Raw genomic sequence first — 21099 nt, 5'->3', positions numbered from 1 at the left:
TTTAGAGACTTACTTAGTTTGGGTTTCCATGACTAAAATGCATGCCGTGTTAACGACAACCTGGAATGGACGTTCTCCAATGTGTGCATTGTGGGACACTGGTAGACACATAATGTCATTAAACACACTTTTGGATTTCTCAGCTTCAGCTAAGTTTCACAATCAAAGAAATTCTATCCTATTATGTTAAAGTGCAACTGAGTAGCTCTAACATTCCTATAGTAGTCACTAAAATATGTTTGTATACACTGGATATCCAGGTTTTCCAGTAGGCAAAGCTCTAATTTTGCTGGTCTGGAGGATTTTGGATTACATTGGTTTTGTAATGTTATGCCAGAGTTCAAAAGAAGGATTTCTGTTATCAGTACTGTTGCAGCTTATTAATTTTAACTTGAAAGCATTTTATAGATTGGTTTTCACCAGCTTTCCAAGGCAACGTTTCTAATTGTCTACATGAGTTTGGATCACTCTTACGATCACTAACAGTTACTTCTCCATAAAAAGTAACTGCACTAAAAGCATTGTCACCTGAACAACCTTCATTTCTACTATACTGCCTTTCCACATTAACCGCATTCCAACGATAGTTCTTTTCTGTAATCTGCTTCTCTAAAAGTGTAAATTCACTTGTCTCTACCCTAGTTGTTACAAAGCAGGGGTTCCCAACCTTTATTATGCCATGGACCAATACTAGTAAGTAAGGGGTCTGTGGACCCCAGGTTGGGAGCCCCTGGATCATTGACAAATATGCAAGAGCAAATCTGAGATTATCCTTTACAGCAATTTATAGCCCAAAATTACATTAGGTTTTTGTTTACAACTTTAATGAGCTCTATCAAATCATAGTGAATACGAACAGAAAGTTAGGTTTAAAATGCTACTTGAATGATGAGAATGTAAATAACCTGAATCCTTCAGTGTAAAACCAAGTTATAGCACTAGATGGCATTAGTTGAGATTTCTGAAAGATTGTGAAAATCATTAACAACCGCTAGTGAAAGTGTGATGTTTCCCTACCATTAAGTTCTGATAATCTGTTACCCTTGGGACTTTGATGCCAGATTAATAAATCTTATGGATTTTTGAATACTACTGCAATTAATGTACAAAACACTATCTTTACTTTTATATGTCACAGAGTAAGACTTGTCAGTTTTTCAGTGAAACTTTTGAGTTTGAGCAGCAAATACACAAACCCTCTGGATCCCAGCAGTACATGCAGCACTCCCCTCTGGCTTACAGTGCACCATTCAAAATCATCCAGACTTACAAACAGTCAGATGCTACGTTACTGTATTCAATGTCTTTAAAGTCAGCTATGTTCATGGAGGCAATTAATGATCTACCCTTTTTCCTTAACTTTAATATTTTAATATTTATAAATCATTTGTTTCAGTTCAATAATCCTTCATTTGAGCTGAAAAAATTCAAATACAAGTGTATTTGAGTTGTACAGAGGGAATATCTGGAATAGAGTGCAGACCAAGGTTGTCTTGGTAACATGGCCAGCAGTTAGAAAAATACATGACTGAAAATCAGAAAGAAAATGCTGAAAATATCCAACAGATCAGGAAGTGTGCAAGATAAAATCTGTGAACCTTTTGCAGTTACCTGGTTTTCTGCATTAATTACTCATAAAATGGAGTCTGATTTTCATCTAAGTCACAATAATAGACAAACACAATCTGCCTAAACAAATAACACACAAACAATTGTACTTCATTTTGTCAATACTGAGTAAGTACACCATTTAAACAATCACAGTCTAGGTTCAAAAAAGTACGTGAACCTCTGGGATAATGCCTTCTACAAAAGCAATTTGGGGTCAGGTGCTCCAGTCAATGAGATTGGAAGTGTGTATTATAGATGTCCCCTGCCCTACAAAAAGGATACACAAGGTCAGGTTACTGACAGAACTTGCTCTTCTCAAGAAAGATCTGTTCATGTGCAACATGCCTTGATCAAAACAACTTTCAGAAGACAACACATGCAAAATGCTGGTGGAACACAGCAGGCCAGGCAGCATCTATAAGGAGAAGCACTGTTGACGATTCGGGCCGAGACCCTTCATCCGGAACCACTGCTCTTCAAAAAAGACATTGTTGCACATCTCAAGTTTACAAAAGACCACCTGGAAGTTCCACAACACTTCTGGAACATTGTTCTGTGGACAGATGAGACAGAAGTTGAACTTTTTGGCAGACATGCACAGTGTTATTTTTTGAGGAAATAGGACTCTGCAGACCAACAACAAATCCTCATCCCAACCATGAAGCATGGTGGAAGGAGCATCCTAATTAGGATGCTGCCTCAGAGCCTGGACAGCATGCAATCACTGAGGAACAATGAATTCAAATTTCTATTGAGACATTTTACAGGAGAATGTCAGGGTAACGATCCATCACCTGAAGCTTAATAGAAGTTACTTAAGTAACAAGACAATGATCCAAAAGACAAGAGTAAATCAGCAACAGAATGGTTTGAAAAGAAGAATATCTGTGTTTTAGAATGTCCAAAGTCAGAGTCCGACATTAACCCAATTGAGATGCTGTGGCATGACCTGCAGAGGGTTGTTTCATGCAAGGTATCCCAGAAATATTGATGAACTGAAACAGTTTTGCAAGGATGAATGGTCTAAAACTCCTCTACACTGTTGTGCAAGTCTGATCAGCAGCTACTGGATGTGTTTTGTTTAGGTTACTGCTGCTAAAGGAAGTTCTACCAGTTATTAAATACAACGGTTCACATACTTTTTTCCAACCTGGACTGTGAATGATTAAACAATGTGTTCAATAAAGACATGAAAAGTAGAGTTGTTAGTGCGTTACTAGTTTAGGCAGATTGTTTGTCTATTATTGTGATTTAGATGCAAATCAGACCACAGTTTGAGTAATTAATGCAGAAAACCAGGTAATTGCAAAGTGTTCACAAACTTTTTTTTCTTGCAAATGTACATGGTCATGTAGCAGAACTGTTATGTTCTGACAAACAGAAAAGGTAGGTTACTTGAAATTGTTGCATTGGGTATCAGTAGTTTTACTTAAGTAGTTGGCACATTTTTTACTGATTACTTTTAGATACAAAGTTACAAATATTGCAGTTTATTAATTCAGAACACAAGATTTGCCATCAACATATAATTTATTCCTAAATCAATTGAAGACATGAAGGCACTGTCCTCTAGCAGATGTAGATATTGAATTCATAAATTTAATAAATGAAACAGGTTATGACCCAGCTCTATACTCGCTTCCATGTGTCTCAGCCCTGACTCTAGTCTTGGTTTCATTTGAACATCAATGGCTAGTTTTGAAGTAAAGCAATCACAAATGTTGTTGAAACAATCAATATGCATACTGGTTCTTTTTCAGAATAGTGCTGTGCATTGATGACCAAAAAAGATTCACCATAAATAGTCAAAATCTCCTTGGAAAAGAAGCAATTAAACAGAGGCAGCTGCAGCTGCTAGGATATGATGTTGTTCAGGTATGCATGCTGTTTAGATACCTCATCTTAAACTTCTAAAACTATTACCTTTTAAGTATAATGTCAAAAGTTGTAATTTGTTTGAACTAGATACCATTCTATGAATTTGACCAGCTGCAGACCCAAGAGGAGATGGTAGGATATCTTCACAAGAAGATCTTTCCACACAGCTACAGACTTGCTTGGTGAAGAAAAGAAAATGAAAAGTCGATCACCACATCAGAAACCCAAATGGCAGTAGATTTTACCATCTAGATGTTCATCCTAAAAAGCTGTGGTCAAGTTTATAGGATGAATGAGCACTTGTACTTAGCACCAATCCTTTGAAAACAATTCTAGACATATTTAATGATTTACAATTCCTTTTTAAAAATTGATGAACTACATAACAAATGAATAGAGTGAAGTGTTTTATTGAATGCAAATTGTATTTTGAGTAGCTACATGCAAGCACTACTAAAATAAAATCAATATTATACATGTACTTTGGTCATAAGTTCAAGTATTTATTATTCATAACTCACACTAAGCAACTTTAAACCCAGGAAAGCAGGTAACTTTCTGGAGTCACAATTAATTCAAAATTACAATAGACACATAATTCTCCATGAAAGCGGTTGATTGCATTTATTGCAAAGTGTTCTACTCTTTATATACAAACTAATGTAAGTAATAATTTATGTTTTGTGGATCGGTTTGTTCTTTCTACTATGTTGTTTTCATACAGTCAGTTAGCAAGATCAATGGTTTTTTTTAGAATATAGAAGAGTGCAGCACGGTGCTGACCCTTCTGCCCCACAAAGTTGTGCCGACCCTTTAACCCTTTGATTGAAGTTTCTTTAGTTCCTGTGCAATGTGTGTTTCAATGATGTCACACCGAGCCAAGTGAGTCTGTTGCCAAAAAAAAGTCATACATCAAAAAAAAAATCATTGAGACATCTTTATTCACTATTTCCTTTTTTAGATTAACACAAAATATATTTTGGTACCCAGGGCAAAAAATTTGAGAGGTCAAATAAATTTAGTATTACTGACTTATAACATGCCAGGAATACCAGTTCAATCATATTCCTAACTAGTCAACAAATGCACTAGTCCATAAATTTCAACGCCATTCTGTTGCCAGAATTCCACCTACCATTTCTAGGCAATGCATGGCAGATTTAATAGCAACACTTTTTTTCTGTTCCTCTTAAGCCAACAATAATGTCTTGCTATATAAGTTTTGCTATTTGGGATGGGTACAGAAGTAGTGGGAATATGTAACTGAACTTTAAAAGTAGGTGAATTCAGGGGAGTATCTTATTTCCTCTGGTGTCCTATACTTACCCATTGAATATACTCTAATCCAGAGATCTTGTGTTATGAATTGGGAAATAGGTTACTCCTAGTCAGATCAAATAATAAACCTACTAGGTGTCAGAGTGGTAACTGCAGCAAATTTGAAGTATCCAGATACATGGATGATGATAGTTGGTAAAATTGCAAAACTTCCTCATCTTCCATCTCACAGTTGACATGTAAGATCTCTTCCATTATTTGAATTATAACTAAAGTGCAAATTAATATTTACTACAAGAAGCATCAAAAATTTACAATGTGCTTAAACACAGGGCACTTCAAATTATAGTGATTATGGCCACAGGAGATTTTGTTATTACTATCTGCAGATGAAAATTAGGTTACAAACCAGATATCATGGCACTTAAAATATGTAGGATGTATCTGGATTTTGCAGAAAAGATAATTACAAACAAGAAGCCTATTTTGACTTAATTCACCCAATCAGGAAATTTCACATCTTTTCCATATTCTAAGGATGCTGTTATCACATTTTTCTAAACTTACAGAATTAATCCTAAATTTATGTTAAAAACAGTCTCCTCTTTCTGTTCTTTCAATTAAATATTCCAAACTTTTTTAAATTTCCTTGACTCTCATCATTTATAAGTTCGTTTCTTAGATCCTTTCCCCCCCCAAGGCAAGAAATCCAAACCAATAGTTTTTCCTTCTTCTTTAAATTTTTGACACAAATTCCAACAGCCAGACCACCACAGACAACAGGCATGTGAGAACACCATACATAACTGGTTCTCCTCCAAATCACATGCAATTTCAACTTGCGAAAACATTGTATTCCTTCATTATTGGATTTGGTTCCTGGAATTCCATCCCATGGAATTGTGAAAGCACTGTCACCAGAAGGGCTGCAAAGTGACTTCTCAAGGAAAATTTGGAACTAATGCTAGTCTTGCCAGCAGTGTACACTGCCCACACAACAGTAAATATATAAATTTGAATATTGTGGATATTCCAATGGCCATTTCCTGTACAGTATGTCCAAACGTCTCAGTTGCAGATGCTACTGTGAATTTCAACCAGCATTTTTTCTGACCAACACACCCAAAATGCTGGAGGAACTCAGCAGACCAGGCAGCACCTAGTAAAGTCGACGTTTCCAGCTGAGACCCTTCGGCAGGACTAGAGAAAAAAAGCTGAGGAGTAGCTTTAACAGGTGGGGTTGGGGAGAGAGAAACACAAGGTGATATGTGAAACCTGGAGAAGGAGGGATGAAATAAACAGCCTGGAAGTTGATTGGTGAAAGAGACAGAAGGCCATGGAAGCAAGAAAAGGGTGGAGGAGCACCAAAGGGAGGCGATGGGCGGGCAAGGAGTTAAGGTGAGAGAGGGGAAAGGGGATGGGCAATGGTGATGGGGGTGGTGGGTATTAACCATATAACAACTACAGCACGGAAATAGGCCATCTCAGCCCTTCTAGTCCGTGCTGAACACTTACTCTCACCTAGTCCCAATGACCCGCACTCAGCCCATAACCCTCCAATCCTTTCCTGTCCATGTACCTATCCAAGTCTGAGAAATCAAAGTTCATGCCTTTAGGTTGGAGGCTACCCAAACAGTATAAAAGGTGTTCCTCCAACCTAAGTGTGGCTTCATCACAACAATGGAGGAGACCAGAGATGGACATATCAGAATAGGAATGGGAAGTGGAATTAAAATGGGTGGCCACTGGGTATTCTGGCAGCGTAGGTGCTCGGCAAAGTGGTCTCCCAGTCTACGTCGCGTCTCACCAATATACAGGAGGCCACACCGGGAGCATTGAACACAGTATATACCCCAACAGACACACAGGTGACATGTTGCCTCACCTGGAAGGACTGTTTAGGGCCCTGAATGGTAGTGAAGAAGGAGATGTAGGGGCAGGTGTAGCACTTGTTCCGCTTGCAGGGATAAGTGCCAGGATGGAGATCAGTGGGGAGAGACAAATGGAGTTGCGTAGGAAGCGATCCCTGCAGAAAGCAGAACGTGGTGGGAGGGAAAGATGTGCTTCGTGGTGGGATCCCATTGGAGGTGGCGGAAGATTCAAAGAATTGTATGTTGGACCCGGAGGCTAGTGAGGTGGTAGGTGAGGTCAAGAGGAACCATATCCCTGGTATGGTGGCAGGACGATGGGGCAAGAGCAGACGTGCATGAAATGGAAGATATGCAGTTGAGGGCAGTGTTGAACATGGAGGAAGGGAAGCCCCTTTCTTTGAAAAAAGAGGATATCGCCTTCATTCTGAACAAGGTGTGTCACAGTCTAGGAATCAGCACTTGTTACCAGAGTAAGAAAACCACAGCACACAAAAAGAAAATCTCACCTGTATATTCTTCACTATACCTTTTCTTCTGTGTCTACAGTCAGTAAAGTCGTCAGGCAAATTCTGAAAATAAAATATTCTGTTTGTAAAGGATTAACAGCACAAGGGACATGAATGTTATTCCTGTTTAAAATTAATAATATGCTTCAAAAATATATCCTTTTCTCAATGTGTTCATTGTTAATTGAGTCAGAGTTGCACAGAACAGAAACAAGCCCTTCTGCCCACAATGTCCATGCTGCCCCATTTCCCCTAATCTCATTATCCCACATTAGCACCATATCCTATATTTTGACTATATAAGTGTCTGCCTAAATGCTGAATGATGCATCTGACTCCACCACCTTCGTGTTTGGCACATTCCATATCAATAACACTTCGTGTTTAAATAAAACTTATCCCTCAAATCCCCTTTATTACTGATGGCTCTCAAAATCCTATAAACTTCCATCAGTACAACCCTCAGACTCCTTTGGTCTGGGAAAAACAAGCCCAGTTTATCCAATCTCTCCATATAATAGTCCTCCAATCCAGGCAGCATCCTGGTAAGTACTCTCTCTTTAACACAGTCACATACTCCTTTAGTGTGGCAATGAGAACAGCACACAATATGCCTAACACTTGTTTTATAAAGTTGCAACATAACATCCCAGCTCTTATATTCTACGCCCTAACTTACGAAGGCAAGCATGCCATATACCGCCTTCACCACCCTATCAATCAGTGTTGCTGCTTTCCGGGAACTATTGACTTGAATCCCAATGTCTCTCTGTTCATCAATATTCCTTTGTGCTCTACAGTTTACTAGTTGACTTTCCAAAATCCATCACCCTGGACTTGAAATAATTAAATTCCATCTGCTAATGTTCCACCCTACTCTCCAACCAATCTGTACCTTGTCTTAGGTAAACTTCCTTGCGATCCAAAACAGCACCAATCACCCATCAGTTAGATAATTTTAAAATAATTTTTCCACCTCGTGCTTAATCATCAAGCACTAAAAATATGCAATATGGTATCAATTCAATACTTACAATAGGTAAAACTTTTAGGGCTAAGAATATAATGTTACAGTATGTATTTCTGCATCAATCAACTGAAGCATCATTCACTGCAATAAATTTGTTAAATGTCAAGTATTACTAGGAAGGCTTTTTCTTTAAAGGAAAAGTCAGACTTAAAAGTATACTATATAGTTACAGAAAAAAGTAAAAACACTAGTAGACAAGTTCTCTGGAAAATTATGCCCAACATAAATAAATTATTGATAAATGGAATTGAGTATCACACACTGGAGGCAAATCGTAGATAAGACAGTCCCTCAATTTCCCACCCTGGCCCACCATTCTACCAGATCACAGATGAATAGTGCCTCAACTCCATTTACCTGCTTTTCCTCCATACTGCTTGATGAGTTCCAATCAAAGTTTTGTACAACTAAAATATTACCTCCTCATTTTTGAACTCCAGCACTTGAGATGGATGCCAACATTACTTCAGCTTTTTCTTAAAAGGAAAGGCCAGCATTTATTGCCCATCTGGTTTTTCCCCTGAGGAGGTGGTGGGGAGCCCCCTTCTTGCTTGCTTGCAGCAGTTTGATACAACTCTATGGTTTGGTAGGTCAGTTGAGTCAACCACAGTACTGTGGGTCTGGAGTTACACATAGGCCATCAGTGAACCAGGTGGATTTTTAAAGAACAATCCAGTAGTTTCACACTGATACTAGCATTTTATTCAACATGTATTAATTAAATAAATGTAAATTCTTAAGCTGCCATGATGAGATTTGAACACATCTCTGGATCGTCAGCATAGGCCTTGAGAATTCTGGTTGCAAACATAACACTTTAATACTTAATCCCTACATGGGTCCAATTGTATACATGGATATCATCCGTACTGCACCTTATTTCTCACCTTCAGAAAGTAATTTGATTTGCCCTTTGTGAATCCATACCTGACGTATTCCTATTTAGCCATATAACTATATCACTTGTCTCAACCACACACTTTGTATGTTTCTGTAAATGTGGACAATTTACTCTTCCTCCACAAATCCAAACAATCTTTGTGTCAGATAATTATGATTTTCACATGGCGTGACTCAAGTAAATTAAGAATAGTTGTATTTCCCATGTTAAACCATCTACATTTAAATAAAATTTGATGAGATATACGGTAACTAATATTTAAACAAGGATAAATTATATTTAACTGGACATTTAGCAATAATAGTACCTATAATTATTTACTTCCTGAAAAGGCATTTTGACATTGTAAAGTAGGATTATAAACTCCAGACAATTACATGCATGAACAGTTAATTGTAGCACTAGCAGTTCAAACGTTGTCTTATCTAAAATTCAGCATATTTTATCATGTCTTAAAATGTATTGCCAACACACCCAAAATTATTTTTACACTGAAATGGATTATCAACATACAAATATCTCAAAAGTAATTCCTATCCATTTTGTAAACAAATTTCAATAAAGTGCCTGATGAGTTTAAAATTAATGCCTTGATAGAAAACATTGAATTGAAACTACTGAGAAGCATTCTTTTAAATAAACATTTATCCTCAAAACAATTTATGTATAAATCATTAATAAGCACTGTACCTATTCTCTTACCCACCATTGCATCAATCTGTTCAAGAAACTTCATATACTGTTCAGATATGCTTTTCACTCTCTTCTCTAACTTGCTTAATGCAGAAGATCGGAGATCACGGGCTAAGAACCCCTGGGTAATGAGAAAAAACAGCTATCAACTCAAAATTCTCTTCAACAGCACCTTCATATATCCAATATAACAAGCTAAACCAAGATATTCTTTAAGTAAATTTCCAAAACTGCATGCTCTTTAGGCTAAAGGAATGACATTGGACACGAGCACACCATGCCACTGTGTGAAACATAGAAGTTACTCAAGGCAGGATACAGACTGGTTGTGAAGTCAAATGGAATTTAATTCTGAGGTAACTGAAAAATTAACGTGAGAACCTTAAGATTCTTCTACAGCTGAGGCAGAGAATACCTGATGAGAGAAGGCAGGTGGGTACTCTGAGATAGTACAGTGCTTGTGGTTTATGCCAAACTTCTTTATACTCCCAATGCACTGCTTCAGCACCTTCCTAAATTCTCATTTTCCTCTTTCAGGGATCATAGGTCAAGAACTCCTAAGGATAAGCAGGTTGTTGCATTTTTTTCACGGAGGCTTTGAACTTAATCCTTGAATCTTTTCTTCCCATGACATAGAGTTCAAGAATCAGGATGTCAAGTATGTTAAGAACAAAAAAAAATCCAGAAGCACAGATGTTGGAAATCTAAAATAAAAACCAAAACTGCTGGAAACGCTAACTCCTGATTCTTTTTCTATAGATGGTGCCTGATCTGCTGGACACTTCAGCATTTTCTGTTTTTATTTCAGATTTCCAACATCTGTTGATTCTGGAATTTACTTATTTATTCATGTTGATGATCATTTGTCAGAACTGGGAGAGAGAAATCTGTTTTTCAGGGTTGGGATGCTGGCCTGAGGGAGGATGCTAGTGTTATTTCCCCTATCTTGTCAGTATATTTGGAGGATTTTGCGGAGACAATGTTGGTAATAATATTTCCAGTGACCTGAGCAGCCACCTGGACATATTCCAGAAGCATACATGAGGACATGGAACATTGCTGCCCAGTAAACTATGTCATGTAACCAAACTGAAGCCTCAACCTTCAAACATCTTTTTCCAGTGTGTATCGGAGGCTATAATGATGCATCAAAGACAACGATGCATTTCATCACTGAACCCTGCCTTCATTGAGATGTGCATCCCAAGATATGGGAAGTGGCCGACATTCCCCTAGCTCTCACCATGAAGCTCTACTACAGGGCTGTGTATAGAGGACCTTTCTATTGAAGATACCAAGTCTGACTTTCACCATTAATGACATATGTGCTTGGCTGCCCATCATCATTAAATCCATCTCCACTGTCTTCTCCAACCACTATCACAACAAATAAAACTAGCTCATTGACTTGTCACCAACAATGGCTGCTCTTCCTATGCCAATGCTGTTAATCTTGTGTCCACCCATTTCTCATCCACATAACAACTCTGGCAATAGCACCCATAATTCTTCATCTACAGTAGTGATAGCCAGTTCTACCTCACTATCAACATCACCTACACCTCGATTGCCCCTAGTGTCTCCAGATTGCCAAGGCTAATCCAACAAATAGCACTGAGGAGTAGAATTTTCTTCTAAATGAAAGCAAAGCCAAAGTCATCAGACCTTGTTTCCTGGCCACCTGCTATCCTTCTGACTCATAACTCCAGACCAAACAGATTTGTTTTGCAATTTTAATATTACATCAGACCACAAGATGTCCGACTCCCATCAGTAAGGAGGCTACACAGTATCTACCCCAGGACCACCAGACTCAAAAAGTTACTTTTCCTAAGCAGTAATTCTCATCAACACCTTCACACACTAATCCTTCCCATCACCACTACTTTATCATTTCGTGTCAGAGTCACCTTGTGTACAGACACTCCTGTGCCTAGCATCACTTTATAGACATACAATCAATATGTATAAGCTATATACTTTTATATATACTGTGTTTTTATGATGCTTTTTTGGTGCTGCATCAGATATGATGTTAACAATTATTTCATTCTCTTTACACTTGTGTACTGGAAATGACTAAACAATTCTGAATCTTGCAGATGAGTCGCAGACCGCGTATTACCGTAACTCTGACCAAAAACCTACCGCTGCTGGAATTCATAACTTCCCCCTTCCTTGATTTTTTTTTAAACCAAAATCTGCCTATTTGTCCAGACCAATCTCCCACATTCAACATCCCTTTACCACGGGATTATCTGGAACTTTAAGTAAGCAGGACAGGCATTTTCAAATCCACCCATGGCTTTGCACCCCAGACACCATTTTTGTAATTTCCAACAGCTCTCTATGATACCTTATACTTCCGATCTCAAGAGCATACCCAAACCTTGCCACTTTTGATGCTAGAACTTTGGGCTTTGGAATTTACTCCCTAAATCTCTTTGCTTTTCAAACTCTCTTTTCTACTTTAAGATATCCTTGAAGTTCAAAGTAAATTTGTTATTAAAGTACATACAGTTGCAAGAAAAAGTTTGTGAACCCTTTGCAGCTTCCTGGTTTTCTGCATTAATTACTCATAAAATGCAGACTGATCTTCATCTAAGTCACAATAATAGACAAACACAATCTCCCTAAACTAATAACACACAAACAATTGCAATTCTTCTCATCAATACTGAATACCAGATTTCAACAATCACAGTCTAGGTTCAAAAAATTATGTGAACCTCTGTGGTAATGCCACTTGAATGTTCCACAACGCTTCTGGAACATTCTGTGGACAGATGAAACAAAAGTTAAATTTTTTGGCAGAAATGCACACTATGTTTGGAGAAAAAAGAGCACTGCACACCAACACCAAAACCACATCCCAACTGTGAAGCATGGTGGAAGGAACATCATGGTTTGGGGCTGCTTTTCTGCCTCAGGGCCAGGACAGCTTGCTTTTATTGAGGTAACAATGAATTCAAAATTCTATCAAGACATTTTACTGAGAATGTCAGGGTAGCGGCCCTTCACCTGAAGCTTAATAGAAATGGGATGATGCAACCAAGACAAAGATCGGAAATACAAGAGTAAATCAATCAATGGTTTAAAAAGAAATAAAATTGTATTTTGGAATGGCTAAATCAGTCCAGACCTCAACACAATTGAGATGCTGTGACATGACCTGAAGAGGGCTGTTCATTCAAGGTATCCCAGAAATATTGATGAACTGAAACTGTTTTGTATGGAGGAATAGTCTAAGATTCCTCCTCACCATTGTGTAGGTCTGATCAGCAGCTACAAGAAACATTTGGTGGAGGCGATTGCTGCTAAAGGAGGTTCTACCAGTTACTAAAGGGTTCACATACGTTTTCCAGCTTGGACTGTGAATGATTAAAAAATGTGTTCAATAAAGATATGAAAAGCATAATTGGTTGTGTGTTATTAGTTTAGGCAGATCGTGTTTGTCTATTATTGTGACTTAGACAAAGATCAGACCACATTTTATGAGTAATTGATGGAGAAAACCAGGTAATTTCAAATTTCACAAACGTTTTCTTGTAACTGTATATGTCGCCATATACAACCGTGAGATTCATTTTCTTGAGGGCATTCACGGCAAATACAAGAAACACAATAGAATCAATGAAAGACCACTCCCAACCAATGTACAAAAGATAACAAACTGCAAATACAAAAATAAATAAATAAGCCAACATTAAATATTGAGAACATGAAACTGAGTCCATACGTTGTGAGAACAGTTCAGTGATGAGGTGACTGAAGTTATCCCCCCTAGTTCAAGAGCCTGATGGTTGAGGGGTAATAACGATTCCTGAACTTAGTGGTGTGGATCCTGAGGCTTCTGACCCTGCTTCCTGGTGGCAGCACAAAGGAGAAGCATGGCTTGGATAGTTGGGGCTCCTTGATGGTGGATGCTGCTTTCATGTGAATTGCTCTGTGTGGATGTGCTCAATGGTGGGACTGGACCATATCCACTACTTTTTGTAGGCTCTTCAAGAGCACTGGTGTTTCCATACCAGACCATGATACAACCAGTCAATATCACCAAACACCTGTAGAAGTCTGTCAAAGTTTTAGGTGACATGCTTTCTTTGCAATGGCACTTGCATGCTGGACCTAGGACAGATCTTCTGAAATAACACACAGGAATTTAAAGTTGCTGACCCTCTCCAGCTCCGAAGCCCAATGAGGATTGGCTCATGTACCTTCAGTTTTCTCCTACTGAAGTCAATAATCAGCTCCTTGGTCTTGCTGACATTGAGGTTGTCGATGTGGCACCACTCAGCCAGATTTTCAATCTCCCTCCTATATGCTGATTCATTACCACCTTTGATTCGGCCTATGACAGTGGTCTGACAATAACAATGGTCAAACTAAGGGCTTTGACAAATCTTATAGTTGTCTACCCAAATGTAGAGTTTCTACCGAAATTATTGTGTTTTGCACCTTGACCTCAGGGAACTGTTTTGTTTAGCTGTATTTATGTGTATCGTTGAATAACAATTAAACTTGAACTTGAAATCCAGGTTATTATATTAATCTGCTCTCAAAAGAAGTGAAATCTTTAACCATGTACCTCCTATCACTGCCAGCGAGGTAAAAATGGAAACAATTATTGACAGATTAGCACAAATGAACCCAAAGCAACAACTTCATTATTTTCATTTCAGATAGCAAAAGGAGAAAAGTATTTGGAAGCAGAAAATATTCTCACATTTTGAATGCCTGTCAGCTCAGTGTTAATTTCTTCAAGTTTATGTGATAATTGTTCTGTGGATTTTTCCATATCCTTTAAGTTCTTTAATTCAGCTTCCTCTTCAGGACTGTTCTGTGAATTCAGAGAAAACAACCAAACCAAGATAGATTGATTCATTAAGGATTTAGCATTCTATTCAAAGAAATTTGGTACTTTTTTTTAAGAAATGAATTACTATTTCACTTTCACTTAACAGATTAAGCAATCACACTTTTCATGTAATAAGTTCCCACAAACACTGATTAAATTAACCAATGCATTTGTCTTTGATAATGGCAGAATATTGCCCAAAATTCCCTGCTTCTCTAAATTATTTACTATTCCTGTAAACCAGTAGAACATAAATTAGGTCCTAGTGTATTGTTTCATTGGATAATTTTCCTCTAATATTCTCATGATGTACCAGACAAAATAATTGTCCAGAAAATGCAATTATCGCAAGAGTCAATTCTCACAAAGACTGACTGAAATCAATTTTATAAAATCTTTCGCAACCCAGCTATGTATCCTGCTGTCAAGCACAATGTTTTGTCATTCAAAACTGTTACTAGTAAAATAAAATCTTTGCTTTTCATTAAAATAAAAAGGGAACACCTTATTCTTTGTTTTTAAAGACAACATTCCACAAGAAGTCCATCAATAGAATCTAGTACCAAGAAAAAAACAAATGACTACCAATTTCAGCACCTCCAAGCATGCATGAAGTCATAGTCATAGAAAACTACAGCACAAAAGCAGGCCCATTGGCTCATATAATTCATGCCGAGCCATTTAAATTGCCGAGTTCCATTGACTACACCCAGCCCATAGCCCTCTATACCCCTCACATCACTGTACCTATCCAAACTTCTCTTAAATGTGAAATCAAAATCAAATCTAGCACTTGCACTGCCAGCTCACTCTCACCACCCTCTGAGTGAAGTTTCTACTCATGTTCACCTTAAACATCCCACCTTTCACCCTTAACCCATGACCTCTAGTTGTCGTCTCATCCAAACATAGTGGAAAAAGCCTGCTTGCATTTACCCTATCTATACTCCTCACTTCAATCCAATCTCCCCTCAATATTCTACATTCGAGGGAATAGAGTTCTAACATATTCAATCTTTCCTTATAGCACAGGTTCAAGACCCGGCAACATCGTTGTAAATTTTCTCTATACTCTTTCAACCTTGTTTACATCTTTCCTGTAGGTAGGCAACCAAAACTGTATACAATACTCCAAATTAGGGTTCACCAATATCTTATACAATGTCAACATAACATCCCAACACCTATACTCAATACTTTGATTGATGAAGGCCAATGTGCCAAAAGCTTTCTTTACGACCCTATCTACCTGTGACGGCGCTTTCTCTGAATTATGGACCTGTGTACCCAGATCCCTTTGTTCTATCACACTCTTCGGTGCTCTACTGTTCAACTGTGTAAGACCTACCCTGGCTGATTAGTCCTCCTGAAAAGCAACACCTCACACTTCTCTGCATTAAATTCCATCTGCAATTTTTCAGCCCATTTTTCCATCTGGTCCAGATCACACTGCAAGCTTTGACAGTCTTCCTTGCTGTCTACTACACCTGCAATCCTGAAGTCATCTGCAAATCTGATGGTCTAGTCAACCACATTATCATCCAGATTATTGATATAGATGACAAACAACAATAAACTCAGTAATGATCCCTGCAGCACTCCACAAGCTACAGGCCTCCAGTCAAAGAGCAGCCATCTACTACCACTCTCTAGCTTTTCCTGCAAAGCCAATTTACTACCTCATCTGGAATGCCAAGTGACTGAACCTCCTTGAGCAATCTCCCAAGCGGGAGCTTGTCAAGTACCTTGCTGAAGTCCATGTAGACAACATCCATTGCCTTGCCTTCATCAAATTTCCTGGTAACTTCCTCCAAAAACTAAGATTGGTTAGACATGACCTACCATGCACAAAGCCATGCTGACTATCCCTTATCAGTTCCTATCCATCCAAATACTAATATATTTGGTCCCTTAGAATACCTTCCAATAATTTTTCTAATACTGATATCAGGCTCACCAGCCTATACCTATAATTTCCTGGTTTACTTTTAGAGCCTTTCTTAAAAAGCAGAACATTAGCTATCCTCCAGTACATCATCTGTCACTAAGGATGATTTAAATCTCTGCTACAGCCCCTGCAATTTCTGCACTTGCCTCCCACAGGATCCAAGGGGATTTGTCCAACCTTTGTAGACACAGAGTGCGTGTGCTTGACTGGCCTGCTGCCAGTCCAGATCTATCTCCTATTGAAAATGTATGGCACATCATGAAGAGGAGAATCAGACAACGGAGACCACGGACTGTTGAGCAGCTGAAGAAGTCTTATATCAAGCAAGAATAGACAAAATTTCCAATTGCAAATCTACTACAATTAGTATCCTCAGTTCCAAAATGATTAAGAAGTGTTATTAAAAGGAAAGGTGATGCAACACAACAGTAAACATGCCTCTGTCCCAACTTTTGTTGAGTGTGTTGCAGCCATCAAATTCTAAATTTGTGTATATTTACAAAATACAATTGTTGGTCAGTAAAACTATTGAAAATCTTTTATTTGTACTTTTGTCAGTTAAATAAAGGTTCATGTGAATTAAGATATCACAGATTTTTGTTTTTATTGCATTTTGGAAAATATCCCAACTTTTCTGGAAATGGGGGGGGGGGTGTATAAAATGGCCACATTGTGCACAACAATATACATGAGGTCTCATCCAACATTTGAAGTTGGAACAAGATTTCCTACATTGCCACTCAATAAAAATCTTTGCAATAAAAGACAACATAGTATTTGTCTTTTTTACAGTTGTGTATGAACTTTCTGTTTTCATGGCAGAAACCACATACTGTACACTAATGTTTCCTAGGTTACTATTTAAAAGATTGTTTTCTTCACCAGAGGGATTAGCAATATTGCTTCTCACACTGGATGAAATGCCGGATAAGAGCACAAGTTTTAACTTAGTAAGAAATTTTTGCAGTGACTGTGTGTAACAGAGATATGTTGATTGAATGTTACATTACTTTGTAACAGAACTCGTTCGCCAGTACATAGATTGAGGTAGAACTTTCAGTCATGCATTATTTCACCAAAGGAAATGGGAAAACAACAAAGGCCATGTCACCCCAGACTACACTTGTGCACTTTTTAAGAAGTTAGAGCCTCAGACCTGGCAAAAGCATACAGCAATCCCAGATAAAAATAAATTAAGGAAGAAAAAAAGAGAAAAAAATTATAAATTGTAATATATAAATTGTTTAACAATGCTCAGGAAAAATCTCACCATGTTCTATAACATTTATCTGGAAAATTATTCAAAGCATGGAAAGATAAATTTATACCTTTCTACCAATCATCATTATTTTACAGCCATTTTTAACACCAAGAACTGACAATGGTTGTTCCATATCTTTCAGAGATTTACCTACATGACACAGAAAATAGGAAATATTAAAATGTTGTTACTTCCATTCACACACATTTGGAAATATTATTGATCATTTACTTCAAATATTGCATGCATCCCCAATATTTTGGCACACTGTTAAAAAACTGGACTACCATTCAGCACGTGCCTTTGAATTACAAAAGGAATAGTATAACAAAGATTGGATGATATCACCAAGTACAGCCTAGGGATTTGAAACACAGAAACTGTTGGGAATACTTAACAGATGATGCAACATCTGTGGAGGGAGAAATAGGGCTAACCTTTCAGGTTATCTGAAACTGATCTGAGGTGTAAGATTGTTCTCTACCAATTCTGCCTTGCTAACCAACTATTGTCATCATTTTCAGGTTTTATTTCATTATTTCCAGCATCTCCACTATTTTACTTAGGGATACCAAAGCAATTTGTTAGTCTTAAGAAGCATACAGGGACAGAGGGAAAACTGGAATTCTTCACTTCTCTATTACAATGGTGGGAGGAGAGACATTGTGCACCATGGTATCTCAGGTTCAGGTGAAACTTTTGGAGATGGAGTTTAAAAGAACATTTTAAACATATAATTAAAACAGAAGAAGCAACATCATCGGTGGAATGGAGCTGAACAGCTGTTACTTTCAGAGAGTAAACCAACCACCAGTGATCATCTTTCAGATCAATCCCATCCCACACTTAATTGCCTGGAACATATTCTCTCACCAATTAACTAGGTGTAACTTACAGTGGCAATTTCACTAACAACCAACACATCTTTGGAATAAGAGAGAAAGCCACACAATCACAAGGAGAATATGTAGGACTGGAGATCATAACTGAACTTTGGTTACTGGACTGTGAGGCAGTTGCACTACCTGCAGCAACATCGCTGTTACATGCAGACATGTAATCTGGAGATTAACATTGCCTCTGTACAAAAGAAAATAGTCCATTGAAGCAACCTGCAGTCTTTCGTGCAACACACACGATGACAGGTTCAGTCATCTTGTTTAGGTCACAACAAGACACAAAGCAAATAACGATATATAATCTTCTGAATTCATCATGGAATTGAGAGGCTTTAAGTATAACCAATAAAAACTTTAAACTGTGTTATATTTTATAACAATTACATAATGCAAAAAAAGTTTGCACATTTTTGCATACAAGTCAGATGTGAATGCAACTCTTTTCTCTTTGACCACATTTACAAACTGTCTGAGCATAACTAAACATTGTCATAGGCATTCTTCCCCATTGAGACAGTTCACTGCTAAAGTTACAACAAGATAGCTCCAATCCAAAACACTGAATTGGCAGGGGTAAAATAAAATCAGCCTATTAGTAAAAGCTGCATTTAATTGGAATATCGAATTGGACTGGTGAATCCTCTTTTTAATTAACAGCAATATTTGCCTAATGGCCTCCCAGGTAACAAGTTTTCTGCATCAAAAACCAACCATAATTGTGTCTAAATATTCTTATCACTAATTCACAGATGAGCCCAATTTCAGGAACACAGATCCCTCTATGATCACCAAGGATTAATGCAAGTTATCATAAACACAGTGCATTCTAACAGCAAACCTTTAAAAATTAGTTTCTGTAATTGCTGGGGTACCCCAGTAACTTGCGCAATCACTGCTGCCATGTCCTGTAGTGTTGGCTCACAACCTTCCCGTTCTGCTGAAACCTCGATCTTGTGTTTCGAACTACCTAATAATGAAATGTACATCCAAGTCAGCAGACATCTTTGCACTGTATTTTAATACATTATATAACACAGCTTTTGAAAAGTATACTGCAGTGCCACAATTATCATACACTGCAAAACAATAAATGTTTAGTTATAGAGCATGGCAGCACAGGAACAAGCCCTTCAGACCATTTACCAGCACCTGGTCCATAGCCCTCTAAATCCTTCCCATCCATGTACTAATCCAACTTCTCTAAAATATTACAAGTGAACCTGCATCCATTTCTGCTGACAGCTCGTTCCATGCTCTCACCACCTTTTGAATGAAGTCCCCCCCCTCATATTTCCCCCTTTACCTATGACCTCTAGTACTAGTCTCACCCAATGTCAGTGGAAAAAGCCTGCCTGCATTGCCCTATCTATACCCCTCAACTGTGTATGCCTCTATCAGATCTCCTCTCATTCTCCTACACTCCAGGTATTAAAGCCGCAGTCTATTCAACCTTTCCCTAAAACTCAGGTCCTCAACTGTTGGCAACATCCTTGTAAATTGTTGCTGTACTCCTTTAATCTGGTATCTCTCCTGTAGGTAGGTGATCAGAACTGCACACAATACTCCAACTTTGGCCTCACCAAACCTCTTATATAACTTCAACATAACAGCCCAACTCCTGTAATCAATACTGTGATTTTTGAAGGTCAAATTGCCAAAAGCTCTCTATCACCCAACGAGGCCACTTTCAAGAAATTACATATTCTCAGATCCATGTTTTACCCTCACTGCCCTAGCGTTTACTGTGCAAGTCCTACCCTGGTTTGTGTTCCAAAAGTGCAACACCTCACACTTGTCTGCATTAAATATCACCTACCATTTGTTAGCCCACTTGCCCAGCTGGTCCAAATCACAGTGCAAGCTTTGACAGCCTTCCTCACCGTCCACTCCGCCCCGAATCTTAGTGCCATCAGCAAATCTGCTGATTTAGTTTACCACATTTAGGGATGTTTACATTTATTGGTTATTTCTCCCTCTCTTTTTACGACGACTGTTCACACCACCCCACCACCAAAAATTTCTTCAAATGCAGATTGGTTTGTACATTAAGAGTTTAGGCGGCAGTGGATGAGGCCAGAACCAACGTGCAGCCAGCGACGGGGAAAGATTCATGCCGCCCTGTTCCTTGTGCTAAAGGCTAGAGAGGGCAGATTCTGCAATCACGCTGCAGAAGAGCTGCCCGGGCCCAGTAGTCACTCATCTCTCTGAGGGTCACCACTCTCGCCATCTACTGCAGACAGCAGACACTCCCATTACCGTGTATGAGTGTGAGCCCCACCACATCGCCGGCCATCGCAACTCCGCGCGCGCCCGAGTACAATTTCCGCTTCGCCACGGAAACGAACGGCCGCGCGGACGTGAAAGA

At 38.4% G+C, this 21099-nt stretch overlaps 2 protein-coding genes across 3 annotated transcripts in view; one reads left to right on the top strand and one right to left on the bottom strand.

Annotated features, from left to right (window-relative positions):
• The window catches only part of fastkd3 (FAST kinase domains 3), a 22617-nt gene extending 18647 nt beyond the window's left edge, over positions 1 to 3970 (top strand). The window contains exons 6-7 of the mRNA XM_073054246.1: positions 3372 to 3486; positions 3577 to 3970. Coding sequence (XP_072910347.1) covers positions 3372 to 3486; positions 3577 to 3675 — 214 coding nt within the window. The 3' untranslated portion in view covers positions 3676 to 3970. The remainder of the gene's footprint in view (positions 1 to 3371; positions 3487 to 3576) is intronic.
• On the bottom strand, positions 3884 to 21099 carry bag1 (BCL2 associated athanogene 1). Of its 2 annotated transcripts, none has more exons than XM_073054248.1 (7): positions 20991 to 21099; positions 19573 to 19701; positions 17903 to 17985; positions 14495 to 14608; positions 9782 to 9889; positions 7145 to 7207; positions 3884 to 4377 (listed from the first exon to the last, which is right to left on the bottom strand). In XM_073054248.1, exons 1-7 carry the CDS (start codon positions 21025 to 21027, stop codon positions 4303 to 4305), a joined length of 609 nt encoding a protein of 202 aa, XP_072910349.1. In that variant the 5' UTR covers positions 21028 to 21099; the 3' UTR covers positions 3884 to 4302. The 2 variants fall into 2 exon arrangements, with proteins under 2 accessions (XP_072910349.1, XP_072910348.1); XM_073054247.1 differs by lacking the exon at positions 20991 to 21099 and adding an exon at positions 20551 to 20965.

The sequence above is a fragment of the Hemitrygon akajei genome, chromosome 8 (assembly GCF_048418815.1).
Source record: "Hemitrygon akajei chromosome 8, sHemAka1.3, whole genome shotgun sequence".
Classification (NCBI taxonomy): domain Eukaryota; kingdom Metazoa; phylum Chordata; class Chondrichthyes; order Myliobatiformes; family Dasyatidae; genus Hemitrygon; species Hemitrygon akajei.
The sequence above is the reverse complement of the archived record's forward strand: the minus strand, read 5'-3'. Positions and strand labels throughout refer to the sequence as shown.

Excerpts from the sequence above, each read along its gene's own strand:
- bag1 (XM_073054247.1), bottom strand. The coding sequence starts at position 20,644 with ATGGCACTAAGATTCGGGGCGGAGTGGACGGTGAGGAAGGCTGTCAAA. Across the intron at positions 14,609-17,902 it reads TAATGATGATTGGTAGAAAG|AACAGTCCTGAAGAGGAAGC; the intron begins GTATAAATTTAT and ends CTGAATTCACAG. Across the intron at positions 7,208-9,781 it reads TTGAACAGATTGATGCAATG|AATTTGCCTGACGACTTTAC; the intron begins GTGGGTAAGAGA and ends TTTTATTTTCAG.